Source organism: Chaetomium globosum, genomic scaffold (assembly GCF_000143365.1).
Source record: "Chaetomium globosum CBS 148.51 scaffold_3 genomic scaffold, whole genome shotgun sequence".
Taxonomy (NCBI): Eukaryota; Fungi; Ascomycota; class Sordariomycetes; order Sordariales; family Chaetomiaceae; genus Chaetomium; species Chaetomium globosum.
In genome coordinates, this window is record NT_165978.1 from 2,275,304 (window position 1) to 2,302,416 (window position 27,113).

Sequence of the window (27,113 nt, forward strand, 5' to 3'; positions counted from 1 at the left end):
GAAGAATTATCGAAGATTTGTTGCTGCGCTTGTTGGACGTAACGAGACTGCCCTTCGGGGGGGTCCTGGGTCTACCCCTGAGATCATTTATATTGTTACCACGGCTCTTCTCGACACTTATGTGGTTGCTTTCCGCCATGTGTGGATAACTGCGGGGTGTTTCGTAGCTGTGGCGACTATAGGTAGGTCACCGCTTGCCAATATGTACCCTTGGTGCTAGGCTAATACTTGGTTCATAGCTTCCGCCTTTCTCATTGAAGAGGAGAAGGAATTCAACATGCGTATCGACAACCCCATTGAACGGAAAGAAGCAGGAAACGGTGCCCGCGGCAGAAGGGATATGGGTGTATAGGTGGTTGGCGTGAGTGGGTGCGCCATTCATGGTTGTTCATATACAGAGGTTAATTACAGGTTGCTTCTGTAAAAACTTGCCATAGCTTGTGATCGGGCGGGCATCTTCTGACCAAAAAGGGCGAACCCAGAACAGCATATGGGGGTGCAAAAGAGATGAGAATGATCAACAACAAGGAAAAGAATAAGAGAAGTAAAGACACTGAAAAGAAAAACGGAAACTGGGTAAAAGAGATGGGAATTGGGAGAAAAGAGCTTCTTCAGCGCAACCTATTTGCACTCGTTTGTTGCGTGATATTAAGCAGTACTCCAGTGTTGGTTTCTAAGACTCCTTGGCCGTCTCGCTGGAGGCCATCCGTGCCTCCGTACTGTTACCTAACTCCAGGCATCTTTGTTTTTACGTTGCAACAATCTTGACAGAGTTTCTGTGGAGTTTCTCGAATGTTGCACCTCTTTCTACCAGATAATTCAGCATCTTGACAAAATGGAGGATCACGCGCGGATGGCGGTTCAAAGCCCTGATGGAGTACCCTTCAAGAGCTGTCTCCAGTGCCCATCGAAGTTGGCTAGGCTTGACCGGTTGCTTGGCTCCTTCCTCCATCATTGTTTTGAAGAGGGCTGCCTCCATCTGGAGTTTTTCTTCGTCAGGCTGGCGGAGGTTATCAGCCATTTCATCGCCGTTATTGTCCAATTCTTCCCCATTAATAACAACGTCGGCGGTAATAGGTTCCGTGTCCCATGGCTCCTCCACGTCCATCCATTCTTCTTCTTTCATTTTCATACCTTTTTGCTCGTCCCTAGTACGGTGAAGAATGTGTTCAAGAGGTGACAACCAGTGAGTTCCTCTAGAGATCGGGTTGTAAATGCTCTTCCTCCGCCAGCTTTCCCTGCCTGGATCCGCCCAGGGTGCCCATCTGGCCCCACGGCGAATCAGCAACTGGGCAAGCCCGAGGTATTGCGATTTCATGGCCCAGATTGTATGCCAAAGGGGCGTGAATGGACAAGGCAGTATGTCGCTTGGGACGTTGGCGGACTGTCCGTACTGGAAGACGCTCTGGAAAAAATTGCCGACCCCGAAGTTGACATCGTACCCTTTGTCAGGTAGGAATTCCAAGACAGCTACCCGCCCTTGAAATCTGCTCTTCAGAAATGTACAAGTCCAACCCCCAGTCGGAGAGAGCGGCAACCACGATTACTTCGCTTGTGGGATAGCCTCCGTCTGGGTGCCGCCAACGAATCCGGGCGCCCTTGTCTATCAAGACCTTGACCATATCCTTGCGGCCTTGCCAGGCGGCCAGACCCAGAGCGGTGACCATGTAATTGGTGCATGGTTTAGACAGGTGCAACACCTCCGCCCACTTGTTGAAACGGCTGGGCCCCCGAAACTGCTCATCTCCTTCCGATTCCTGGCACCTATTGATTATCGCTTCCACCATGTCAATGTTCCCGCTGAGGGCGGCCAATATCAAAGGCGTGGGATCCCGGACTTTTGCCATATTCTTTTGGGGATTGCTCGGGGGGGAAAGGTTAACCACCATGGGTTTCGGCACCCCGTGCAGTGAAGATGGCCCTCGGTGCTATCCCTCGTGGCGTAAAGATAGTCCTCGCTGCCCTGGACTCGGTATTCATCTAGAGCGGATAGAGCTAGCTCGACGTCGCCCATGAGGATCGCCCAACAACCCGCGGTTATCGGAGGTGTCGACTGTAGTAGGGGATACCCTCCGTAGCCGGAATCGAGGCGCTGTTTCAGTTTACGTGCATCGGCGCGGAACATGAGCTTTTGAAGCCGTCGAGTCGTATTCGAGTTTTCGAGGCCTTGGTACGCTCGCATTAGGTTATGGATGTCGTACCAGTTGTCGAGGTGATCCATAACAGACAAGACAAGCTCAACCGGAAGTGTCGTGAGCGTGGAGCGACGAGGAGTACTCATGGTTGGTATGAAAAGACCGGTCCGGCGACCGGTGATCTTGTATTTGCCGCTTGGGTACATGAAGAGATTTTAGGGCGGCCACCAGTCGACTTGCTGCTGTTCGTGCAGCAGAAAAGCCAGGGGACTCCAGGATGCCATGCCGAGGTATATGTAGCCTTGACGCGAACGTAGACAACAACGAGGGCTTCAAGGAACTCTTTAACTGATATTGTTCAACGCGGCCGTCCTAACAGCTCGATGCAGCAGTGGTGCCATGATGCGGTGGCATGACGTGACGTATGTTACTGTTATTCAAGCCACAGACGGCACTCTCCACGGTTCGTTGTCAACATGCGAATCAACCTACGGCTGTTGCTGGCACAATGGAGGACATTTTCTTGCCCCATCGTTGAACAACGGCACTGTGCATAAACCTTGAACCATGGGACTGTTATGTTGTAGGTTTGGTGGATACAACGTTAGGCAATGGCGATGTAAGTTCTGACGGCTAAACCTCCTTACTCAAGCCCACTGGCCATGTGGCAATGGGCTCGTTTGCCTAGGTTTTGTGGGACTATTCCACTTGTCAGCAGCTCATTTTTGTGTTCTCTAACGTGCTTTCAGTTACCTCTGCAACTTCGAATTGGCACCTCTGGTGGTGGCTACCGATGTAACTAAGGTAGATACATAGCTTTGTTGCTGGACTGTCGTGGGACGGCATGTACATTCATACACTGTTCACATGATGGTTCATATTCTACTATGTAGATCTTAGTGGTTGAGATGGGACAGTATGGAGTTTGCTGTGGAACAGGATGTGTCCAAAAAGGAAATTTCCCACGAGACGGCGTGCGCAAAAAAAAAAGAGCTCAGTGGGGAGCGGCCAGACCTCCCTCTCGGCCCCACTTAGCGGGATCCGCTCCTGGAAGCTGGCTGGGATCATCGGCCCAGCAAAGAGAATGGCAATCGGAAATCGGCACTCTCTGCCACTGTTGATTCCGTTCCTTCATGCAGGCGGAGAGGATGGGAAAGTTCGCGTAACTCCTCAGCTCCTGTAATTTGGGGGCCATTCGTTTTAATGCCCAGACCTTGCAACCGCATTGTCAAAACATGAGTGTTCTTATGTCCCAAGGCTTGGGAGTTCCAACCCACAAGCCAGACGCGGGAAGTTGCCGTCGAGGTCGTCGCGTGCCATCTCGCGTGCCATCCGCAGTGATCAAAAGATAAAGTTCTGACACGGTTTGGGAACCTCGACATCGGACCAATGACGTAATGCCAATTGTGCTCCATCATCGACCATTACCTCATGCACGCAGGATCTCGCAATCGGTTTCCAAAAGAAGTCCGCATCGGGCAGCCGGACTACCGGCGCGCCGCGTTCGTCAAGCCCAACTTGTGGACCACGATTTGTCTCGGAGGTTCAGAGAAGTGCTTCCCGACCCAATGCACGACGCTTGGCATGCGAATCATGACCCGATCGTTCATCTAGGATGTCGCACGAGTCCAAAGGACTGTTTCCAGCCCCTCTCAGATGTCTGTATAAGGGGTTGGGTCCCGTTCATCTTCAAACAACGTAGCTGTACGAAATACGACGTAACCAGACGGACTCATGCGGGCACCTCGTCGTCAACCGTTGGCGCATGGCCTGGGTGCACCCGCACACCCGGAGGTTGGACAGTCTCCGACAATGGTGGAGGCACCAAGCTCGCGCCGGGCCCGTTGGAGATCAGGTCATGGACCCCACCACCACGCCTGCGTTTCCGTTCCGACTTATCCGGCCGAGCCTTGGGATATCTTGGCTGTCAGAAAAAGGGTATCATTCTCGGGCTGCCGAGGGAGGGGACCTCCAACGTCCTCCCTACACAGTAAGCAAGACACGCTCACAGCCTCTTGCCTAACGTGCTTCTGTACTGTGTGGGGGAGCAATGGAGAGCGCGAGAGAGCTTTGATGACCGCAAGGTTCTTTGTCTCCTCGTCTCCTACACAGTACGCATCGACTGGGTGGAGAACAGCTTGAGAGGACTGGGAAGGCGAGGAACATGGATTGGTTGAATCACCGAGGCACTGATGATGGGGCCAGGAAGGAGCGGGTTGCAAGCCCTATCATGGACAAGAACGCGCCTTCGATCTTGGTTACCCTTGGGCGAAGGGGAATCGCAACTGCCTGCCAACCGTAAGTCTGCGCTTGGCAGTCTCGGCCGTCTGATGTTTCCCGATGTGTTCGACTGACGTCGGGTCCGTGAGTCCGGGCGGACCTCGTCTTTGCTTCTCCTCTCTTCATTCTCATATATCGGTCTCATCGCCTGTTCCTTCCATCCCATCGTAACCCAGACGGCCGTCTAAGGCAAGACCAACGGCCTGCGCCTCTGTTTCACTCGCAAAGATGGCGCTCGGTGCCGTGTTGGAACCTCTGATCGTGGTCAGCTTGTTGGCCTTTGGCACCATCGTCAACCGCAACAGAAGCCGCGCTGTCCTGGCCCGCTCACCACTCTCCACGAGCCGACCCGAACCGTGGCAGCACCTCAAATACAGCGCCGATTCAGAGGATGAGGACGTCGAGGCTGGTAGAGGCAAGGAGGACGAGCGCACCTTGCTGCCCTCGTCACTGAGTCGGTCTAGCAATAGCTCGAGTAGCACACTGGCAGAGGACCTCTCCACCGACAACAAGGTGACTTCGAAGTGGCAGAAACGGAGGTTGCGCTTCATGGGTTGGGAAATGGAAGTGACAACGCCCAACACCGGAATCTTCAAGGACCGCTTCTTGAGTAGGGTGCTGCAACGGTTTCCCATTCCTCGCTGAGGTCTGGTACTGGGCTCTTATCTACTGGGTGTGTGGTCCTACTATCACTCCTCTCCCCTCCTCCCCCTTCGCCCCAGTGCCCTGGCAAACTTGCTGCTCACACACTGCTAGGTATATCAACTCGGACGAGCCTTCACTGCCGTGACACTCCAAGAAGACACCGTCGACACTGCCCGCGAGCATGGGCTCCAGGTCATCCGCCTCGAACAGGCCCTGGGCATCTTCGTCGAGCCCGCTGTGCAGCAATGGTTTCTCGAGCGCCCCACGCTCATGCGGTGGACAAACAAGACGTACTCGTTCATACACATCCCCGGCACAATCCTCTACCTCATCGTGCTCTACCACATCACGACCGCGAGGCCACGACACAAGTTGCAGGAAGAACACGGCGGGAAATCGGTGCTTGAGAACTGGAGAGACCTTGCGCCGCCTTTCGGGCCCGCCATCTTTGAACGGAGGCGGAGGACCATGGCCATGTGTAACTTGCTCGCCTTCATCGTCTTTACCCTCTGGCCATGCATGCCGCCGCGGTTGCTGAGCGATCCGAGCTACATGGGCGAGTACGCGCAGGAGGCCAAGAGCTTTGGGTTTGTGGATACTGTCCACGGCGCCGACGGCGACAGCAGTGTTTGGACGACCAACCGGTTCTGCAACCAATACGGTAAGTGCTCAACAGCTGATCTTGTGTTCTGTGTCAATATACTCATTGAGCTTCCCGTTCAGCTGCCATGCCTTCCCTTCACTTCGGTTACTCCTTCCTCGTCGGCCTTACCATTGCCGCCGTGCCCCTGAGGAGGCGTGGCCGGTTCGGATGGAGGCGTCTGGCCATCGTTGGCCTCGGCATGGTCTACCCTGCCGTCATCTTGACCGCAATCGTTGCAACGGCAAACCATTATATCCTGGATGCGGTCGCTGGCGCCATCGCCTGCTTGCTTGCCTGGAACTTCAACGACCTCCTGCTGAACCTACTGCCCCTGGAGGACTATTTCTTGGCGTTGGTCAGGATACGTAAGCCTTGATAATAATTTTGGGTCAATGAATAATTACTGGGACATATTTGCAGCGCGAATGGTAGTGGTTGCTAGGAAAACCACCTAATCTACGCGGAAGGGATGTTGCGTTATTAGATCCGGAGCATGGTACATGGTGGCATGTTGTTGATTAGATGAGGATACCCATGGCAAGGACACGGGAGTCAACAAAGCGGGATGGGGTTGATTGTACATCTTAGCGTGCTGTATAAACGTCAAAGTAGGACACTTTATTCTGCCATCTCCGTTTTCGTCTTCCCGCACTACCTATTATCCGCCACCTCATGACCAGTTCCAATTAGCAGAATATTGCATGTGGGTGGTAGCGGATGGGGCATTGTCATCGTGCCGACGCCATCCAACATTTTGCTGAGGGCACTAGAATCGATAACTAGTGCTCGTACATACAAGGTACAAACATGAAAAGGGGCTTTGGGGCTTTCCCCTCCTATATCACAGCCACAGCCAGGCTTGATTCCACACCTGATACCGCGATTTTGTTTAGCCAGGGCCGTGGAAACTAGAGATTGATGCCCTCTTGTTGTCGGCGGTGCAAGAGTCAGGTCCAAGATCAACTTACAAGGCATTCTGTGGCCGAAAAAGGCTGAACTCCAAGTCGAGGTGCGGCCGAAACCTTGGACTTGAATACGAAAAGAAAGCGATTCGAAAGCATGAAGGCTAGTTTTTATTTCACTTGGCTTCTTTTCTGTAATTCATTAAACTCGGTTTTCTCTATCTTTTATCTTTCTTCGGTTTTTCCTTTTTTTTTTTTTTTTTTCTTCTGCTTCTAGTTATCACTTTTCTTGATTTCTTGCTCCCGCTTCGAGTTCGGCATTTACCTTTCGCAAAAGGGAGAAAGGGAGTTACACGGACCGTTTTGCCGCAAAATTATACGAATAACTACGCGTATATGGCCGGATGACAGAATCCACATCCAAAGTAGCGAGGGTATTTTATTTTGCGCACATTACGTTGGTATAGGGGTAGGCGTGGATCCTTGCGACGGCAACGGCGGCACGGTCAAGTCCTCAACTCCTGTCCCACTGCGAAGTACACCACCTGCCACACCCTGAAGTCCGGAATGGGAGCGGTAACAACTAAATAGCCACTGATACAATGTAAACCCTGCTCTCTGGTCCTCCCCTAACCATTCCCTGATAATACTACAATCCACCCGGACGGCGGCACCACCCTTATCAACTCAACAACTCGACACCACACTCGGTACCCAAGCACCACCCCAACAAACAGACATCTCCCAAACCCCGATCCCGCTATCACCACCACACTCAACTACATGTACCTTACCCAAACACCCACCCGCCCAGCTGCCTACCCCACCTAGGTACGGTACCTAGGTAGGTAGCGAGGTAGCCAGCCCAACTCAAGCGGCCTTCTCATCCTCGTCATACCAAGCATACGCAATCGCGTCATCGTCATCGCCGCCCGACTGGCCGGCTCCTTCGACCGAGGGGCTGCGGCGGTGGTCGCCTACGGTGGCGCCGGGGCTGCTGCGCACTGGTGGCGTGTTAGTGTAGAGTAAATAAACATGATTTCGTTAGGGGGTGCGGGATAGGGCACTAGGGGGTGCGGGATAGGGCACAGGGGAGGGGGGGTTTGAGTGAGTGGGGTGGGACTGGACTGGACTTACGCTGGGCGGCGTTCTTGGGGGAGGGCACCGCGAGGGCGAGGGCAGTCGGGGTGAGGAGGGTGAGGAGGAGGGTGCTGATGGGGCGCATGGTGGTGGGCTTTTTTGTTGTTGTTTGGTGGAGGTATGGGTTTGGGTTCGGGTTGGCGTGAGGGGTGGGTTTGGGTTGGGGTTGTTTCTGGACAATGGTGATGGAAGTTGAGAGGAAGAGAGAGACGTTCCGGGGACTGGAAGCGGTGATACTAGGGGAACATGTCCCCGTATAAATCCCAACGAGGCGCCGCGGTTCCCCAGGGTCTCGGCACTTGAAGCCGGGACCGACGGGTGCTGGTCCGTACCGAGTAAGCAGCAGTGGGTGACTCGAAATTGGACTCGGTGGTCATGGTTGCCTTGCTCACTTGCTGAGCCTGGTGTTCCAATATCATTCATACCTACATGATTACCAGCCTCATGCACCTGGCCTCACAAAAGATCCGACCGGGCGCGGAGATCACGGCAGTTGCAAGCCATCGATTGGCCGGCGTCGCCAATCATGTTGAGTGTTTTGTGCCACCCGCAGGCCAATGGTGTTTGAGAAGTGTGTCTTGGCCGGCCGGTGCGGGATTGGTCTCGAGGCGGAGCCGTTCGGCGTGTTGGTTGGTGAATGCTAAGGTAAGTAGCACGGCATGTAGGACTTGGGAAGAAGGACCTGTTCGCCCTGTGTTTGCAACCGCCGCGTGATACACAGTGTGAAGAGACGGAGGTACATGCGGCAGAAAGAATGGAGGGGACATAAAATGCGGCGCAGGCGGCGTAGTCAGCTCACTCAGGCGATCGCCGGCCGTGGGTTGACCCCGGGATACTGATAGGGCCATATCAATCAAACCATGTTGTTGTGTTCACTCATCATTGATAGCGCTTGGAACATGGGTGTTGAGACACCTGCCGAGAGTACCTCCCTACCTACCACCGACGGAAGACAAGTTGAGCTCACTTTCCACGGAACACGGAGCTATGGCTTTACTCAACGAGCGTCGCAGTTCGGAAAATCCAGGGGAAGAGTCGGCCCCTTTCATTCCTGGAGCAGACGGCACGTCTGATTTGGAAAAGGAGTCCCTCCTTTTGCCCTCCAGAGAGGGACAACGATGGCGGCACCTCGAATACCTTTTTTTCCACGCGGTGCTGATTTTTCTATACACTGTTCTTTTCGTTGTATTCACAGTACGAAAACGAGAATGCGGAGCCCCGGCGCTCCAAAGATTTATTATTATATTGTATGACGTCCAACATCAAGCGTCCCCTTCCAAGCTACTACGAAATATGAGGCTTACACGGCGCTCTAGCCCCCGGTTGAACAAGTTATCCAGTACGAAGCGAGGCCGGTCGACGGGCTAGCGGAGGGAAGCATATATGCTGGTTACCCACGAGCAGAATCCGAATCTGCGTGGAAGAGTCTCATGGATGGCGAGTACTAACCGTGTTGCCGAACGAGAGCGAACTTTGTAGATCTAACATCCATGCAGGTACCAACATCAAATTGCACCCCGATGAGATGGATAAACTGAATGAGACATCCCTGAGAATGAGAGATGGATCGGGGTCGTTGGCAGTGCTAGGAGTCTATCACGAGCTCCACTGCGTGGTAAAATCCCGTTCCGCTGCTGTGTTTGGAGGTATGCCTCGGATAACTGACAACTTCATCCACATTTTAGAAACGACTGCGGAAGTGGTTCTACCGGGAGTACTACTATCCAAACCAGACCGACCTCGAATTCAACGAGCGCATGACGCACGCAGGTGAGCCAACAATTCCACACCTACCACAACACCCAACCATCGCTAAGATAGCTAACTCCTTAATCTCCTGCTTTAGAGCATTGCCTCGAATTTCTCCGCCAGGCTTCCATGTGCCACGGCGATACCACCGTGACGTCGTTCAAGTGGCTCCACGATGCAGAGGGGCATGCCATTGAACCGACAACAAAAGAGGGGGCTCTGCATCGGTGTGTTAAGTGGGATAGCATCCAGACATGGGCAAGGTCGCGTCGCGTGGACTTGTTTGATCCCCATTTGCTTGTTCCAGAGCATGCTGGCGGTGATTCAGGGGGGCGGTAAATTGTGATGTGTCTGGAGGAATGACCGGCATGATAATAAACACCGAAGCATTGTTACTTTTCATTTTCTCAAGCTACACACCATTTGCAATCTACATGTACAATGTCCACCACGTATTCAATGATGCCCCGTTTGGTTATGCGTCCTCCACTTCTGGGCCCAGCTTATGAGCCGCACGATATCCCGACACTTTCTTGGGAATCCCCACCCCGTCACGCCGTCAAGGTCGGGGTCAATAGGCTCAAGATTAGTATCGGCATTACACATGATGGATTGCCGGAGGTAGTCGATGCAGTGGCGGATATGGCCTGGCTTCGCAAAATGGATCGGCTCGGTTCCATCCACGGCGGAATAATACCCATGGCGAATGGCATCCTGGTTTGAGATTGAGGTCAGCGGGTGGAGGTATTCCAGCTTAGCAAATTTACCGGGCCGTCTTACAAGGCAGTGAAGCTGATGAAATACCGCAAGGCCGTGGGGTACGGGGGATATTTCGGGGTGTTGAATGAATCCCCTACCCTCTGTCGCAGTGGGCGTATGTAAGTAGCTAAGCAAGCTAACGAGAGTGTAGTGACAGCTTACTTGGGAACACCTTATTCCACCAAATCTGTGATTCGTTGTTGCTAGGTCTCGCCGAAAACTGCCACCGGTAGTTGAAAGTATGATCAATCCGGCCGGGAGGTGCTGGAAGGACCGAGTATATCAGTACATTGCTTCGGATGCTAATGTCGTTGTAATTGGGTTCATTTTCCAGTGTGTAAACATACAAAACCAGTCCGATTCGGCACGGTCCCTTTCGATGTGCCGTCCCCAGATGAAGCCCGCTGTCCCAGACACCAGGGTGGCGGCGGCGGTTACGAGCACAAGCGTGACGAGCAAACAAGTTGTTGAATATGGCCCGTTGCGTGGTCCCTGCTTTTCTTGGCCCAAAGCTAGAAGGGGTAAATCATCATGCTCGTCGTCTTCAGTAGTGTCCCGAGAATGAACGGGTTCATATGTGATCTTGTTGGACATGGTCGACCTTGGCTGAGGGATTCGAATGGCGTGAAGGATACTCCTGCTCGTGATAAAGAGGCGTTACAACAAAAGTAGACTGGCATAACGGGACTTTGATAGAAGGACAGTCCCTATCCCTGTGGGTATTGCTGGTCTGCCTCTCGAACAGCGGCGAAGCAACAGCCGCATCCTACCTCGCACTATCGCGGGACATATTTCACGTGCAAGAAGGGAGCCATCTTCGGCAAGCACCGGGTTTGTACGCGCGGAATTACAGCGACGTCTACACAAGTATATGCACTGTGCGTGGCAGCCCGACAGGCAGTCTTAGCTTCGGCGGTTCTTGTGCGATTGCGTAACCTGGCGTCCAAAACCGAGTTCTTCAGATGGACCGAACCCGATAGGGCCGCCAAACCGACGACTTTTGGGACAGTGACGGAATGGAGGGTGATTGACCGGTTGGGCTGCGGACCGCGCCGCATGATCCCACCTCCAACGGCATTCAAAGGGCAGTTGGGGGCTGACAATGATGAGCGGTTCCGCAGTATGATAAATAACACCACCAAATGTGATGAGGCCCGATAACGTCCAATGATTTGTCAAGAATGTGTCGAATGTCTCAGTCGAGGTCGTACAACGGCCGGCGCTTAGTGTGAAGAGGCACAGCCAGCCCCATGGGGTAGCCACGGGAAGGGCCGGATATTTTGCTGCTTGGTGGCGCAACTCTGCGTCGGAGGATTAAGCAGGGGCTTTGGGATTCGCAGATTCACTGATCATTTTACGCCAGAGTTACACAGTCGGTGATGAATAGGGGTCGCGGGGCCGCAGTGTCGAATCATGTTTTGTCTGTGCCGTACGGAGAGCAAAGTCGAAGTGCTGGACATACATACACCATTTCCCGATGAAGCCATGATCTGTCGTCGAAAGAGATCGACCGGTTATCGGCCCGGCTCTCAGCCCTTCCACTCCGCCACCATAAGCCACAGGTTTGAACCGGCAGGCTGCTGGCCCCCCTTGAATTCGAAACGTGGGTCTGCCAGCTCAAAGACTTTGGCCCAATCATCCAGCTCTCGCTCATGTGAGTTCTGGAGTTCTGTCATGCAAAGGTCCATCGATCTACGAGTGTGTTGTTAGTTTGGGAATTACACCCGTAATTGCTGCGTCTAAGACACTCCCCACCAAAAAAACATACCGGAGGCGGTTTTCTTGCCACCGAGAGAGGACTCCCGGCTGAGGCAGCACATTGTCGTTCAACACGATCTTGGCACCCGGCTTAAGCGCGGGGATTAGACCACGCAGGATCTTGACGCAGTACTTGTCGGACCAGTTGTGCAGGATCCAGCGGAAGAAGTAGACGTCACCCCCTTTGACAGGTTGGTCCTCGAGAAGAAAGTCGTGCGTCATGAATCGGACACGATCTACTAGGTCGTTGGGCACCTCTTTCTCGGCCGCCTGGATGACGGGCTCCAGATCTTGCACGACAAACGAGAGGGCGGGGAATTTGCGAGCGATGGCAAAGCAGGCGAATCCCTGGGAGCCACCGACCTGTGTAGTATGATTGTTAGTTCGAACCGTGACACGCAAACCCAAAGATAGCGTCAAAACCTACGTCGACGACGGTCCCATTCCCGACCTCTCCCCAAGGGAGGTTGTCGACTACGTGGCTTAGTTCAAAACCGGTGCCCTCAGTAAAGGACCGCATGGCGTTACCAAACCTGCGGGCGCGCTCCGGAAACTGGGAGAACACTTGGTAGGTGGTGGCGTTCGTGTTATTTGCCAAGGCGAAACCCTACGATGCCGCAAACCTGATCAGAACCAGTCGTATCAATGTGTTCCCATACCACATACCGTCTCATTAGGTTCCTGCGAGCCCGGATACTTCTCCAGCGCATTGCACGTCTGGGCAGCACCCTGCCAGAGGTCATCGTTACTTGCGCCAACCCAGTCGTGGATGACGGGATCTTCTGCCAAAAGGCGGGACACGGCATTGTGGGCGACGACGCCGGGGCGGGGTTCTACGAAGATGTCCTTGATGATGGCATGGCGGATGATTTGGCGAACGTTGATCTCTGGTAGCCCGGTAGCCGCTGCGATGTCGGCAAATGAAGCCTCGGCACCAGGGGCAAAGGCGTGCGCGAGGCGAAAACGTGCGATGGCTTGTTGGCTGAGGAGCTCGTTGTGCTGTGTTGCAGCAGTGAGACAGGAGGCGCCCAAAGCAATGAGGGGATCATAAAACTAACCGTGTAGCTCATCAAATACTCTCGGGGCCCGAGAACCAAACGACGCAGCTCCTCGGTGTCATCGACAATAGCCACCCGGGCTGCCTCGGTTTCAGTCTCGGTTTTTGATACCAATGTGTCCTTGGGCCCGTCGACGTCGAAGGACGGCGTGGGAAGGTTATGAGAGGTGAGGTAGCTTTGCAGCGTCTCTGTGTTTGCGGCAATTCTCTTCGCCAACTCGACAATGCGTGGTTCGGGGGAGGCCATGATGGGAACAGAATGTAGGGCTGGGTGGTGTGCAAATGCGGATGCGAAGGTTGTCAGTCAGTACCGAGTATGAGAAATTGGAGAAAATTAGAGCTCGGGCATCAAAGGTTTGAGAAGGTGGTGAGATGATGACTGGATGCGTCCAGGTTGGGTTGCGCGCACCGTGTCTCAGGCAGATGGAAGCAAACACAAAAATGAACGACACCTTATCTCGGCTTGCAGCACCAACCAACAGAAATTGACAGAGCAGGCCGACCGGCCTATGGCCTGCCTGCCTTGTTCGGTACTCGTGCCCCTCAACTGCAGCGCACCCGGGCGGGGAACTCAATCGGTGGCCGTCGTGTCCGGCAGCTCTGTTTCCAGCCCCCAGTGGCCCCCCCACCACTGTCTAACTTTGCCTTCCGACTGCAGGAAGCCTGCGTCCAATATTAACGCAGGATTATTCCATACACGGCTCGCTGAGAAGGGGAACCGTCAGCCATGCCCATACATGTATCGAATGTCGGCTCGCCCGTGGCAGCCTAAGCACGATCCAGAGCTTTCGCGTCTCTTTCCCGTTCAAAAGCCCGTTGGCTTCGATGACAGTTTCTCGTTCTCCACCTCTGCACAGTGCCGGGCGCTGATCCTTCTTGCCAGCAGGCATACCTGTCGCCATGGCGTTGTCTCTCAGCACCAACATTGTCATTGTGTGTGCTGTGTTTATAGCGCTACCCATTATTGCGGTAGTTCTCAGGTTCTGGGCCCGCGCCGTTAGGCACAATGGTCTTTCTGGTGATGACTACCTGATCCTCCCCGGCTTGGTAAGACAACAGCCAAAGTCATGCGAAATACACTGCATAGTAATACGTCCGACCTCTAGCTATTCAGCGTGGCACTAAGCATCAATAACATTGTCGGTATGTCGCCATGTACCCTCATGCTCGTCACCGAATCTTGAGAACCCACACTTACGCACCTAAGCCGTTGCCTTGGGGAATCTAGGCGGTCACATACACATGGACGATGCTGGCAATATTGTGTTCGACCACACTTTGACCATTTTCTTGCAGGTATGCCATTGATGGGAGAACGTGCCTGAGAACAGTATGACTAACTCGGTCCCTGCGGTAGACCGAATTCGCAACGCAACTGCTATCGATCTTGTCGCTCGTATTCACGAAGCTGTCGATTGTCGTCTTTTACCGTCGCATCTTCAAAGGCAAAATCTTTTCGCTCATCAGCTCGATCTTGCTCGGAGCTGTGGCCGCTTGGGGAGTTGCCTTCTTCTTCGCGACACTCTTCGAGTGCATGCCCATTCCAATGGTATGGAAGACACTGTTTGGGACCCCTGACCATCAGGCCGTATGTTACGACTACCTCCCCATGTTTTGGGCCACGGCTATTAGCAACATGATTATGGACACGGCCATTCTGGCCGTCCCAATCCCATTTGTCTGGCGCTTGCACATGCCCCGGCGACAAAAGATTGCCGTCAGCGCTATCTTTTTGTTGGGCGCCTTGTGAGTTCTCCCTGTTCAAGTATCCTGGCAACCCATTTTCCGTGGAGCAGAGGCTAACGGGAGGGTGTCGGCGCAATTCAGTGTTGTCGGCATCAGCATCGCAAGAATATACTTCTTCTTCCTGTCCTCAGACAGCTACGCCAACGCGCTGGACATCACCGGTATGTATCACTAACACTCCCACGCGGCAAGACGACTTCATGCTAACCAGACCCACCGGCAACAGTGAACATCGCACCGACGCTCTACTGGACGGTAATCGAGGCCGCGGTCGCCGTGGTCAGTGCCTGCCTCCCCACGCTGCGTCCCCTCTTCACCGGCATCTCGCTTGATGCACTGCAAGACTTTGCGAGCAAGTTCTCGCTCCGCAGCGGCAACAAGTCGTTGGCCAGTTTCCGGAGCAACCAGGGAACTGCTACTAGCAACAGCCACAGCAACAACAACAAGTGGCACCTCTCGTTCCCCAACCACAGCGCGTCGTCGTCGGCTAAGATTGTGAACCGGGTCGAGGCGGTGCGCAGCCCGAGTGCAGAAGAGGCCCTTTTGGAGTTGCAGGACCAGCCCGGCGGGATTATGGTGTCGAAGGCCATTCACCAACAACGTTCTGATGTTTAGGGTGTTTTGGGCTGGGTGAAGAATACTTAATACTTGGTTTACGGGGAGGATGGGGTTCAGGGGTTACCTTGTGGCCGAAAACGCGTACATTTAAATGATGTAGATAATGAACGAGGAAAGGGGGGCGGTGCTCAGGGGCAGAGGGTTTCAAGCCCGAGGACACTCTAGCCGAAAGAAAAGCCGAACTCCAAGTGTAGCTGCCGTCGAAACCTTCGACTAGAGGAACGAAAAAGAGCCATGTGGAATCCCAAAGTCACCTCACTTTTCTATTTTACTCTTCTTGCTTTCTCTTTTTCTTAATTCTTTCCTCCCCATTTGACTTCGGCTTGTTTTCGGCCAGGGGGTGGAGGAGTAGTAACCCTAACCCTGTGAGATAAACCAGACTTGCCAAAAATTAGCGAAGCATGCATCATTCACTTCCACTCCGTTTGAGCTTTGCCTTGTGAATCAACAGAATTGGTGTGGGGTTGGGTTGGCTGCCTGGCTGCAATCCATCAATTGATGCGGATACTGGCAGACCGGTTGAGTCACCACCGACTCACTGGCAAGATTGGGTCGGTTTTTGCTCAACTGTGCATTTTATCTTGTTGGTTGAAATGTGGTTACAAAAGGTGGGGTCATATCGGATTGCCGTGGTTTCATTCGCTCGAGAAACAGCGCCACTGTCTTGCCAATGCTTGTTTGGGACTGAAGCTGGGGGTTGCTGGGCTCATTGCTGGGCTCATCGCATCATTGCCGATGCTGACGACAGAAGGTTGCGGAGGAGTTGTGGTACGTATAAAGAATGTAAACCTGCCGACCAGTGTAATTGTACATCCCACCTGGTCTTGCCCTTTCCAAGTTCACATAAACAATCCTTCCACTTTCAAGTCACACCCCGCTTTGCTTGCTGGCTTTGCAACTGCCTCCCTATCTTACGGTGAATCGCCCGCATCGATCCATCTATTTAATTAATAGCGACCTCGCGGCTTGTCAAACTCGAGTACAATATCATCTCACCAATTCCGAAATCATCAACTTTAACATCATTGCTCCCATATCATCACTAAAAACTTCCACCGAACAAGAGCGAAACCGCCCAGGATGTTTCACAACACTCACATTTGCGGCCTCTACTATGTCGTTCCCGGCCGACGCCTACCCGAACGCAAATACCTTCCCCAGTTGTCACTCTCAGCCAACACCAAGATTGTGTCGTCGACGAGCCGGACTACTCTGACCCAGAGCTTCGTCAATCCCCGGTCCGAGGTCATTTCTGAACTCAGATACACTTTCCCCCTCTATGATGGCGTCTCTGTTGTCGGTTTCATTTGCACCATCAACGGCGAGCGGGTCATCCGCGGCGTCGTCAAGGAGCGCGCGGAGGCGAAGAAGACCTACCAGGCCGCCGTCGACCGCGGCGAGACGGCTGGCCTTTTGGAGCAGCTACCCGCAGCAAGCGATGTATTCACCACCACTGTCGGCAATGTCCCCGCAAACGCAACTCTCAAAGTCGAAATTTCGTACCTTGGCGAGCTGAAACAAGATGCCGAAATAGATGGAATCCGTTTCACTATCCCAACGGGGATCGCACCTCGATACGGCAACTACCCCGGCGAGCTGCTGTCGAGTCCTGTCGACACAAAGGGCGGAATCAGCATCGTCGTTGATGTGGAGATGCCCGACGGGTCTAACGTCAAGAACATCCAGTCCCCATCGCACCCCATCTCCGTGACACTGGGCAATACCTCCGCGGGGGCCGCCAGTGGTGCCGACATGTCTCTCCAAAAAGCGTCGGCCACCCTTGCCCTGTCAACCACGGAACTGGGCGACGATTTTGTCCTTCGGGTGGTCGCCACCAATACCGGTAACCCGATCGCCGTTCTTGAGCAACATCCCACACTTGATAACCACCGCGCGTTGATGGCTACCTTGGTCCCGAAGTTCAACCTCCCCTCGACAAAGCCGGAGATTGTATTCCTCTGCGACCGGTCCGGTTCCATGGAAGGACCGAATGTGAGACACCTCAAAACCGCCTTGCACCTCTTCCTCAAGTCGCTGCCCGTGGGAGTCAAGTTCAATATCTGCTCCTTTGGTTCGCGCCACGAGTTCCTTTTCGGTAACAAGTCTCAAACCTATGATCAATCCTCGCTCGAGAAGGCCTCGCGCTATGTCGACGGTTTCAGCGCTGATTTCGGCGGCACCGATATCTACCATCCGATGGAAGATGTCATCAACAGACGCTACGCCGATATGGACTTGGAGGTCTTCCTGCTCACTGACGGCGAGATCTGGGACCAAAGTGCACTTTTTGAACTGCTGAACAAAAAGGTAGCAGAGAGCAACGGTAAAATCCGTGTATTTACCCTGGGAATTGGTAGTGGCGCCAGTCACGCCCTCGTCGAAGGCGTAGCCGCGGCCGGCAACGGTTTTTCGCAGTCGGTTGGCGACAACGAGAAGATGAACACCAAGGTCGTCCGCATGCTGAAGGCCTCTTTGATGCCGCACATCAACGACTACACGCTGGAGGTCAAGTATGCCAACGACGTGGCCGACACTTCCGCAGACGAGGACTTTGAGATTGTGGAGAAGGTCATGGACGGAATGACCATTGACGTACGGGAAGTCGAGAAGGATGAGGCGCCCAAGAAGCCCACCTCCCTCTTCGACGAGGCAGCCGACCCCGATGCCGAGATGCTTGACTCTTCCCTCGACGCTTCTGCGGGCGGCAAGTACTCGCATGTTCCGCCCGTCTCGGAGCCGAAGTTCCTACAAGCACCATTTCTCATTCCCGCGCTTTTTCCCTTCAACCGTACCACCGTGTACCTCCTCCTCTCTCCGGAAACCGCTCAGAAGCAACCCAAATCGGTCATCCTCCGCGGCACATTCGCCCACGGACCGGTCGAGCTGGATATTCCCGTCACCGTGCTGGCCGAAAAGTCCGAGACCATCCATCAGCTCGCCGCCCGCAAGGCGGTCAAGGAGCTGGAGGAGGGCCGTGGCTGGATCTACCACGCCAAGGACGCCGCCGGATCCCTCCTCAAGGACCAACACCCCGGCCGCTTCAGCGACATGGTCGAGCGCGAGGCGGTCCGCCTGGGCGTCACCTACCAAGTCGGCGGGAAATGGTGCAGCTTTGTCGCGGTCGAGGGGTCCCAGAACCCAAACGACCTACCCGAGCAACCCCCGCAATCACCAACCCCAGAGGTTGGCTTCGCCACACCATTTTCCTCCTCCACCATATCCTCCTCCGTCATCAAAACCCGATCCTTCCGCCACAGGAAGACGGCCGGGCGCAGCGCACCCCCACCCCCACCACCCGCCGCCCCCCGCGGCGCCATGCTGATGTCTTCGAGCCCTGTTCTCTTCTTCGGCGCCCCCCAGTACCCCGATAGCGACTCGGACGACGACATGGGATTCGCGCTGATTGACGACGGCTCGTCCGTGCCTGAGTCGAGCGTCGCCCTGACCATGGCCGCGGCGTCGGCTGCGACTAGCCACTACCCCGAGGGCGACGACGACGACGACGACGACGATGACATGGGATTCGGGCTCATGGACGACGGCCCGGCGGTGCCTGAGCCTAAGCTCGCGGTGCGGGAGGATGTGCTGGGCTCGCTGGTGGGGTTGCAGGCGTTTGATGGCGCGTGGCGGTGGGATGGGGTGGTGCCGGTGCTGGAGATGCTGGGGCTGGGTAGTGAGGATGGGGGGAAGGGAGCGGTGTTGTCGAAGAAGGCTGCTGCGGAAGGGCTGGGTGGCGCGTCGGATGTGTTGGCCACGGCGCTGGTGTTGGCGTTTTTGGAGGGCGCGATGGCGGACCGCAGGGAGGAGTGGGAGATGCTGGCGGATAAGGCTAGGTTGTGGCTGGAGGTGGCGTTGGTGGATCGGCGCGAGATGAGGAGCGTGGATGCGTTTTGTGAGGAGGTGAGGGCTTTTTGGGAGAGGGAGAGGGTGGTTGGGTAGGGGGTGGGTCGTGATGATTGCTGGAGAATGTACGTGTACGAATAGCGTTGGCTCGGTTTAGAGTCATTGGGTTGGGAACACCCTTTCGAGGACCTGGCTAGCGAAAAGATTGACTTGAGGAACTGCTAGCTTAGGGATCATAGCATAACGCGTGAGATCAGGAAACTTATAACCTTATAACTGCAATAGTCCCCATGACCCCGTTCTACCTAGCACCCCCTGAGCAAAAGAATAGATACCCATATGCCACCAACTCAATGCGTTGTAACGCAACCAAATCGCGCTCAACCTTAGGAAAGCAGTGTGTAATAGAACCCCCCACTACTACCCTCGATACTTTGACAACATCATTTGTTTATCTTGTTCAGTGCCCGATGCGCGGCTTGTCAAAGTTTGGTGCATGTGCCAACGGACTTGCAAGAGGACACAGCCACAGATAGTCGGCTGGGGTGTAGGTATCGGTAATCTTCTGGTCAGAGGGTGCTTGGGTACATAACTACTCGCCACGAAGTATCCGTGTAATAACATTGGTTTACAACGGGGAAAGAATTAACTTGATTGTGTTTGTGACTGATAGCCAGTAACTCGGAACGGTCCCTCGAATTTGGGAACAATTGAGCTGCACGCTTGTTTGGCTTCCCTGACGTAGCATGCTTCCATGTAGGTATTTAGACTCAGGTGCTCACAAAAGCCTAGAGTTACGTCGACGTCACATGTTGAACAGGAAAGTAGTTGGTTGTGCTCATGCTGATGTAACTGATCTGCTCCACGAGTGAACAAGGCGGAGCCAATGTGAACACATAGCAGTGCTTACAGGCCAATATATATCTCAGCTTAGCAGACTACAATACCTCCATTCGTTTCATAGGATTTCCCGGACACCAAACATTGACAGGCCCTTTTCAAGTCAATCTGGTCATTGTGGGTTTCAGTCCTATCCCCGCCAAAACACATCCACTGTAACAAGACTACCTACCACCAGAACCCAAACCCAGAGTAGTTACTTTGCTATCTCTTTGTTACTCAACATAACGGCAATCATGACAGACTTCAACAACCGCCGCAAGTCGGAGCAGTGCGCGGCAAGCGAGAGCCACCATGATGAAGCGGATGACACCCATTACCAAGATAGCACCGACAGTCTCGACCTGCTGCTTCTCCCCGACGGCGATGATGACGACCTCAACCCCAATCCCGACGACCACGATGCGAGGGAGCATCTCAGACCTAGCACCACAACCAAAATTATCACCATGGCTGTGGTCATCGTGGCGGTTTTATTGCTGGGTTTTGTCGTCGTCGAAGGCGCTCGCGCGCTTGCCAACATTGCTGCGACGGTCGTGTCCTGCATCCACATCTGTTGCGAACGGGGGCGGGCTATGATCGAGGCCGCAATCGACAGGGCCCACAGGCACGCTGTGGAATCGGAAGCTCGGATGGATGCTCTGTTGGAGAATCATAGAGCTCCCATAGATGATTTTAGTGCTCGGATGGATGAATTTAGAGCTCGCATGCATGATTATCACGCTCGCATGGATAACAGTTGGGCTGGGCGCAATCGTAATCATGATGGGGATCCCCTGGGTGGGTTTGGAGCTGGCCTGTATGATACTGAAGCTGATCTGGAGGATATTGGAGCTCTCCTGGATGATCTTTTAGCTGACTAGGGTGATTTATGAGACTAACCTGGGTGGTGTATGAGAGTCGAGTAGTTGGGGGTGGGATTGTACCTTGTGTAGGTATTGGTGCTGAGGCGGCGGTGAGGAATACCTAGAACAAAACCAACAGAAGAAAAATAGGAGAAGAGGATGAAGAGAAGAGGGAGCAGAGGAAAAGAAGGTAGGAAAGATCGGTGGCAGGAGACAAAAAATAATACTTCCGGGCACTCACTTTGAATTTTTAGCTTGGTGGGTGATATGTAAACACCAGAGGGGATAGAGTAGCTATGTTGACGCGGTCAACAAGACAGTGAATGTTGACATTTCGGCTTGTGAGATGCCATGGATTTGATTGACTACATGCAGGTAGGTACCTTACCTTTCGGTACTTAGGTTGCCATGCGAGCCGCAATTTGTCGCCGCTGACAAAGTCAAGCGAGGTGTGTTTTACCGAGGTCGTCGTTTCCAGCCCAATTAACTAATACAAGACCGCACTAGAATTTGAACAGAGAATCGTGATTAAGAGGGCCAGGACTCCGTGGCCTTGCCGGACTAGAATATCTCCGGCTCTGAGATAATACGCGGAGGAAAGCGGCCGACAGATCCGAGTCTCGGCATTTCTACAGCCAAAGCCTTCCGCGGTTGTTCTGTAGTATCTCTCGGGACGACCAACGGTTGCGGAGTTATGGTATCTCCTAAGGCGGGAACGGTACAATTTGGACAAAGGGCCGGGGTCCAAATCCGTATCGGCTGCTTCGAGGCTGGCTTCCGCGAGCGGATTCCGGTCCCGACGGCACAACTTATTGACGCATTTAAACAACCCCGCCGGAGGGAGATCAACATCTTCAGTTTGAGCATAAAAGTTACATATGCCATGGCCATTCTCACTTCCATCCTAGCTCACAACAAATCTTTCGCCTCACACAAGCATTTCACCACCCACTTACACGCCGAGCACAACACCAAAAGACCAATCTCTTAACACCAACAAACCCTTCCCAACCACCCCCACCCCAAAAAAAAAACAAAACCATGCCTCCCCAAAACCAAGCCGCCTGGCTCTCCGCCGCCAAAGCCCGACCCCTCGCCGTCGGCCCCGCCCCCTACACCCCGCCCGGTCCGGGCGAAATCGTGATCCGCAACGCCGCCGTGGCCATCAACCCGGTCGACTGGGTCAAGCAGCAGCTGGGCGACGTGCTGCTAACCCACATCCAATACCCCTTCATCCAGGGCGGCGACACGGCCGGCACCGTCGTCGAGGTCGGCCCGGGCCCGTCCCCGCGCTTCCGCGTCGGCGACCGCGTCGTCGGCGTCGCCATGTCCATCGCCGAGTCCGTCAACAACCCGGCCGAGGGCGCCTTCCAGCTGTATACCGTTCTGCGTGAGCACTTGGCGTCGCCGCTGCCGGAGGGGTTGAGCTTCGAGCAGGCTTGTGTGGTTCCGCTGGCGCTGTCGACCGCGGGGTATGGTTTGTTTCATGAAGAGTTTTTGGCGCTGGATATGCCGACTGTGCCAGCGCGCCGGGTGGATGGGGGGAAGCCGAGGGCGGTGATTGTCACGGGGGGCGCGACCAGTGTGGGCAGCAATGGCGTGCAGCTGGCGGTGGCGGCCGGCTATGAGGTCATCTCGACGGCGTCGCCCACGAACTTTGACTATGTCAAGAAGCTGGGCGCGAAGCATGTGTTTGATTATCATGAGGATACTGAGGCGTTGGTTGCCAAGGTTGTTGGTGTCTTGGAGGGCCGCTCTCTGGCGGGCGCGTTGGCCATCGGGGAGAATTCCATCGAACTGTCTGCTGCGGTGATGGAGCGTCACGCCGACACAACGCACAGGTTCATTGCGGCCGCGAACCCGCCGACAAGCCCAATCCCGGGGGTCCAGGTGAGGTTCATTGACACCAGGGATGCGGCCGAACCGGATGGGCACGTCGCTCGTATCTGGAAGGATTACTTGCCGCAGGCGCTGGAAGAGGGGCAGTTTGTCGCCGCGCCCAACGCCCATGTTGTTGGGAAGGGTTTGGAGAAGATCCAGGACGCGATGGATTTGCAGATGCAGGGTGTTTCCGCACAGAAGATAGTTGTTTCTTTGGACTGAGTAGCGTGTGGTGGATGATACTTGTAACACAACCTGAACTCCTATTCAAAGACTACATCTTTCTCTCTTCTCCGCCGTTCCAAGGGATACCCCTAATATAATTTGAAGACGAGAACAAGGAATAGCAAAGGAAACCATTCGTTAAGAAGGGGGTTCGAGCCACTTTGCCATAGCCACCCACCGACGCCGTGCGCTTCCACGCGAGCAACGGAGATGATGTTCTTGCCTCGAAGCATCATGAAGGTAGAATCCAGAACGCAATGAGTGGACTCCATCCGCTACAAGAAGGCCCTGAAAAGATGCGGTCAAGCACCGGTGGAGTCTAGCATGTTGGTGTTGTATCATGGATGTTTCGTCACAGCTGCAGGTCTTTTGTTTAAAGGTTTGTTCGGTTGCCTCCGTTAAGGTTGTGTGATCCGCATGAAGCTTTAATGCCGCGCCGTATACTTGGAAGTTTGGTAGTTAGAAAGCACGAATACTCCGCCCATCCTCGTTTCTTTCGGCACCCTCGTTGACAGGAAAAGCAGGGTGCCAGCACCAATGGTCGGGTTTTGATTGTCTGGTTGGTTCAGAAGCAAAGCCTTGCAACAGAACGATATTCTTGGCTACAGTCTCGAACGGAACCGACCAAGGTAGGTGTGGTTACCTTACCTAAGGTAGGCCAGCTTGGAACCGGGAGAGCAAGGGAGTGGTCAAGGACTCGAGGCCAAACAACCCTGGTGCTTGAATTCACAGCGCTTGGCAATCCCTTCTATTAGCCCGGCCACTTCTCTGGTAGCATCAGAGTCATGAACTTGCAAACGACCCCTGTCAGAAGATGGTAAGAAGGGCGGGAAAGGCACGACACAGGGCCGGGCCACTAGATAACCTCTCCGAACGGACCACTGCTGTGCAACACACCAACGCTAATCTTCAATAATATTCTCGGGCACTCCAGGAGTCCAGACTGCCGGCCACGCCAAGTACAGCGGGACTTTTCCCATGAGTAGAGGGCTGGTAATAGCGGCAGCTGATTCTGCAGTCGTACCCAATGATTGTGTCTACTTGGCAAGTTCAGCCACGTTTTTGCCCAGCGATCCCCCGTGCTTCCCCTCCTGTCAGCTCAGCCCAATATTATGTCCCCTTTCAACGCGGCCTAGCATTATGCTTCCCTTTCAGCTGAAGCCAATATTATGCAGGACTTTGGCCTCCACCCATGGGACTGGCTCGTAGACTGACAGCTCATGTAACCTCAACCCTTCGGGAAACAAATAATAAAGCCATGGCACTACAAGACACGTCCCCGAGCTCTAGGCCCTAGGCACAACCAAGTGGAAACCGTGTTTCTTTTCCTTTCAACAGCATTGGCAATTCTAGTTGCCGCTCTCCTATCTACCCGACCACCATCGGTGACATAACATGGCCGCAAGTGTTAATAGCACCGAAGGAACGAACGCTCATCGACCCGCAGGAGTATGGCATCATCTCCCCTGGAAACATGTGGCATGGCGTTGCGGAGCCTCCCTTGTACTCTGCATTACCCTCGCCATTATCCTCTTTGTCTTTGAGAGAATGGGAGTACTCGACAAATGGGAAAGGCGGGGTTTTAACACATTATCCATCCTGCTGTCGTCGCTCGTCAGCTTGTCTTTAGGCTCCCTGCTGGGGCTGTTGGGCGGGATGCTTCGCTGGCCCTTGCTGGCGAGGGGTCCTGCTTCGCCCCAGGATGTAAGATCAATCATTATTCGTTCATTAACTTTGTAGGATGCGGCATGGCTAACGCCGGGCGCAAAAGGTCGATCTTATCCTTGCCATGGCAGAGCCTACCGGCTCGTGTCGTCTCATCTGGCGTCATACCAAAGACGGACGATGGAACTTCACAACGTTGGTCACAGCATTGTACCTGTTGCTGAATGTCATCGGCCGGCTAAGCATTGCGACGCTTGGTTTAACATACGACACAAACGAGGATGTCACCATCGAGTATCCCGCTATGGCGACGGACTGGGGCTCTCAGGACTGGTTTAGCCTCCCGGTGAACGATTCCGGGGGGATGCTTCCGATTACCGCGAATACGGGAGCACGCATTGTGAGTCCTTCTACATTTTAAACCATGAGTCAGAGGCCATTCTTATGAATATTCGAGTCTTTGGCATATCGTGTTGACGGTTACTATGCAGCACGTATGAACGATTACGCAATGCGCGCGCTACTGATGAGTCCCATCAGCTTCAACGAAAGCGACCCTTCATCCCCGCTGGGTATGGAGGAGATAGCAGGCTTGACTCGGGTCTTTAACGGGACTCATGTTGAATACTCGTACCCCTTTCGTGAGTTCCGTGGCAATGTATCGTCACCATCGGAGACCGTTTTCCTACGAAGCTCATCAACGTGCACCCAAAAGCGGATTGAGGGTGTGGACGTCTATGAGATAATCCAAGAACAAGGTGAAAGCCCGCGCGAAATATTGATAGGAGACATCGGTAAGGCACCATATTTTTTAAACATAGGCACGGAATGATTCAGTTCCAGAGCTTCCGCTAATCGAACGTCATTGTCTTCAACCCATCTAGATGACCTTCCTCCCGGAAGTCTCGACATGGGTGTCATCCTAGACCACATTTTTGCAAAGCACAGAGATGAAACAGACAGTGAGGAGTTCACGTGGGCGGCTAATATAGATTTCACTCGTATGTCAAACTCGCCTACAACGTGTCTCACTACCGCGTGTAAGTATGACGACGCCAAACTCCCCATCTCAATCAGCCTGTCTCTCGTTTACACGGTCCCTGACATGGAGCCACAAGTTCTCGGAGACGAAGAAGAGTTGCCAGAGCAACCAGGGCGGTACAACCTAACATACATCGAGTGCTCAAGCTGCTTGAGCGGCCCCGATCCCGCCACGCGCGCTTCGTTCTACGGCCTCTCCACAGAGAACGCGACCTACGTTTCCAACATACTTCTCATGCTGGGGGTGTTTCAAGCCGACTCAGATTTCTTTGACGACGATCGCAGTACCAGTTTTCGACTGTACACCACCGACAGCGGGTTGACCACTATCCTAGATGATCCGGGCTTCTCCGACGACGACGTGTACAGCCCGCTGGACGTAGCACACCTCGCTGCACGCCTCCCCATCCTGGCCGTGGTCGGTGCCGATGGCGAGCTACCCACAATGCAGCTGTCCAATGCCTCCTCAGCGGTCGTCATCATCAACACCAAGCTGGGCGTGAAATGGGACCGGGCTATCGGCGTGCTCGCGGGGATTTTGGGCGGACAGCTCATCGTCTCAGTCCTAGTGCTATATTGGTGCAGGCAGACCTTCGTGCCCGACTACCGCAGCCAGGTTTCGACGGCAAATCTGCTCAAGACCATTGTGGGATCGGCTAAACTGAGCGGCGTGGAGAAAATGTCTGAGGTGGCCACAGTTCTTGGGGCCGAGGGGAAGTCGCTGGAGTATCGGGCGAAATGGGATGCAAAAGGACAATGGTTGAGGGCTGAGCTGGGCTGGTCTTCCAAGTAGGACCCAGGTTTTGTGTTTAAAGAAAAAATAAAGAACAGAAAAACAGGATAGGCAGCGTGGATGGAGACGATATTGGGGGTTGCATACTTAGGTGTTGATACTTTACCAACAATGACACTCGCTAATTGACCACATCTCCTCTTCATTGCCCGTGTCCGCTTGTCACGACATTTATCCTCCAGTACCGACGGGAACACGGACAACAATTGGAGAATAGGTAATGTTCGTGGTAAGGACGATGGAAGAGGAACTTACATGGCGGTATTTCTACCGGAGATCTATTGCTGAAACGTTGTGTTGGTGTACATCATGGATATAAACAAACCCCTTTCCTCGCTCCCCACTCCTAATCAACCTCCGCCGCCCAAAACCGCTCCAACCACCACCCCCTCTCCCCATCCTCTCCCCTCTGCATCATCACCACCTCTCCCCGCCAACAACCCCGAATCCCCCTCCCCATTCGGGCTATTTGGCTTCAAAAAGCCGGA

General features: G+C 54.0%; 10 protein-coding genes across 10 annotated transcripts; 6 read left to right on the top strand and 4 right to left on the bottom strand.

The window, feature by feature from the left end:
• Positions 1-748: 748 nt before the first annotated feature.
• On the bottom strand, positions 749-2,341 carry CHGG_06031 (uncharacterized protein; the record flags this gene model as incomplete). The annotated part of the gene is made up of 3 exons (XM_001222125.1): positions 749-1,148; positions 1,507-1,764; positions 1,902-2,341. The coding sequence occupies 3 exons, from the start codon at positions 2,339-2,341 to the stop codon at positions 749-751; spliced, it is 1,098 nt and encodes a 365-aa protein (XP_001222126.1).
• Positions 2,342-4,643: 2,302 nt separating this feature from the next.
• CHGG_06032 (uncharacterized protein) lies at positions 4,644-6,158 on the top strand (the record flags this gene model as incomplete). The annotated part of the gene is made up of 5 exons (XM_001222126.1): positions 4,644-4,968; positions 5,030-5,088; positions 5,172-5,721; positions 5,784-6,068; positions 6,124-6,158. The coding sequence occupies 5 exons, from the start codon at positions 4,644-4,646 to the stop codon at positions 6,156-6,158; spliced, it is 1,254 nt and encodes a 417-aa protein (XP_001222127.1).
• A 1,317-nt stretch (positions 6,159-7,475) lies between these two features.
• Positions 7,476-7,830, bottom strand: CHGG_06033 (uncharacterized protein; the record flags this gene model as incomplete). Its single annotated transcript, XM_001222127.1, has 2 exons — positions 7,476-7,609; positions 7,743-7,830. The coding sequence occupies 2 exons, from the start codon at positions 7,828-7,830 to the stop codon at positions 7,476-7,478; spliced, it is 222 nt and encodes a 73-aa protein (XP_001222128.1).
• Positions 7,831-9,950: 2,120 nt separating this feature from the next.
• On the bottom strand, positions 9,951-10,847 carry CHGG_06034 (uncharacterized protein; the record flags this gene model as incomplete). The annotated part of the gene is made up of 3 exons (XM_001222128.1): positions 9,951-10,354; positions 10,416-10,517; positions 10,601-10,847. The coding sequence occupies 3 exons, from the start codon at positions 10,845-10,847 to the stop codon at positions 9,951-9,953; spliced, it is 753 nt and encodes a 250-aa protein (XP_001222129.1).
• Positions 10,848-11,782: 935 nt separating this feature from the next.
• CHGG_06035 (uncharacterized protein) lies at positions 11,783-13,315 on the bottom strand (the record flags this gene model as incomplete). The annotated part of the gene is made up of 5 exons (XM_001222129.1): positions 11,783-11,945; positions 12,022-12,374; positions 12,439-12,564; positions 12,678-13,010; positions 13,070-13,315. The coding sequence occupies 5 exons, from the start codon at positions 13,313-13,315 to the stop codon at positions 11,783-11,785; spliced, it is 1,221 nt and encodes a 406-aa protein (XP_001222130.1).
• A 653-nt stretch (positions 13,316-13,968) lies between these two features.
• CHGG_06036 (uncharacterized protein) lies at positions 13,969-15,429 on the top strand (the record flags this gene model as incomplete). Its single annotated transcript, XM_001222130.1, has 6 exons — positions 13,969-14,115; positions 14,175-14,211; positions 14,297-14,364; positions 14,654-14,814; positions 14,950-14,975; positions 15,041-15,429. The coding sequence occupies 6 exons, from the start codon at positions 13,969-13,971 to the stop codon at positions 15,427-15,429; spliced, it is 828 nt and encodes a 275-aa protein (XP_001222131.1).
• A 1,083-nt stretch (positions 15,430-16,512) lies between these two features.
• CHGG_06037 (uncharacterized protein) lies at positions 16,513-19,371 on the top strand (the record flags this gene model as incomplete). The annotated part of the gene is made up of 1 exon (XM_001222131.1): positions 16,513-19,371. One exon carries the CDS (start codon positions 16,513-16,515, stop codon positions 19,369-19,371), a length of 2,859 nt encoding a protein of 952 aa, XP_001222132.1.
• A 1,040-nt stretch (positions 19,372-20,411) lies between these two features.
• CHGG_06038 (uncharacterized protein) lies at positions 20,412-21,038 on the top strand (the record flags this gene model as incomplete). The annotated part of the gene is made up of 1 exon (XM_001222132.1): positions 20,412-21,038. One exon carries the CDS (start codon positions 20,412-20,414, stop codon positions 21,036-21,038), a length of 627 nt encoding a protein of 208 aa, XP_001222133.1.
• A 1,023-nt stretch (positions 21,039-22,061) lies between these two features.
• CHGG_06039 (uncharacterized protein) lies at positions 22,062-23,123 on the top strand (the record flags this gene model as incomplete). The annotated part of the gene is made up of 1 exon (XM_001222133.1): positions 22,062-23,123. The coding sequence occupies one exon, from the start codon at positions 22,062-22,064 to the stop codon at positions 23,121-23,123; it is 1,062 nt and encodes a 353-aa protein (XP_001222134.1).
• A 1,398-nt stretch (positions 23,124-24,521) lies between these two features.
• Positions 24,522-26,625, top strand: CHGG_06040 (uncharacterized protein; the record flags this gene model as incomplete). The annotated part of the gene is made up of 4 exons (XM_001222134.1): positions 24,522-24,830; positions 25,072-25,191; positions 25,249-25,585; positions 25,676-26,625. 4 exons carry the CDS (start codon positions 24,522-24,524, stop codon positions 26,623-26,625), a joined length of 1,716 nt encoding a protein of 571 aa, XP_001222135.1.
• Between the last annotated feature and the right edge of the window lie 488 nt (positions 26,626-27,113).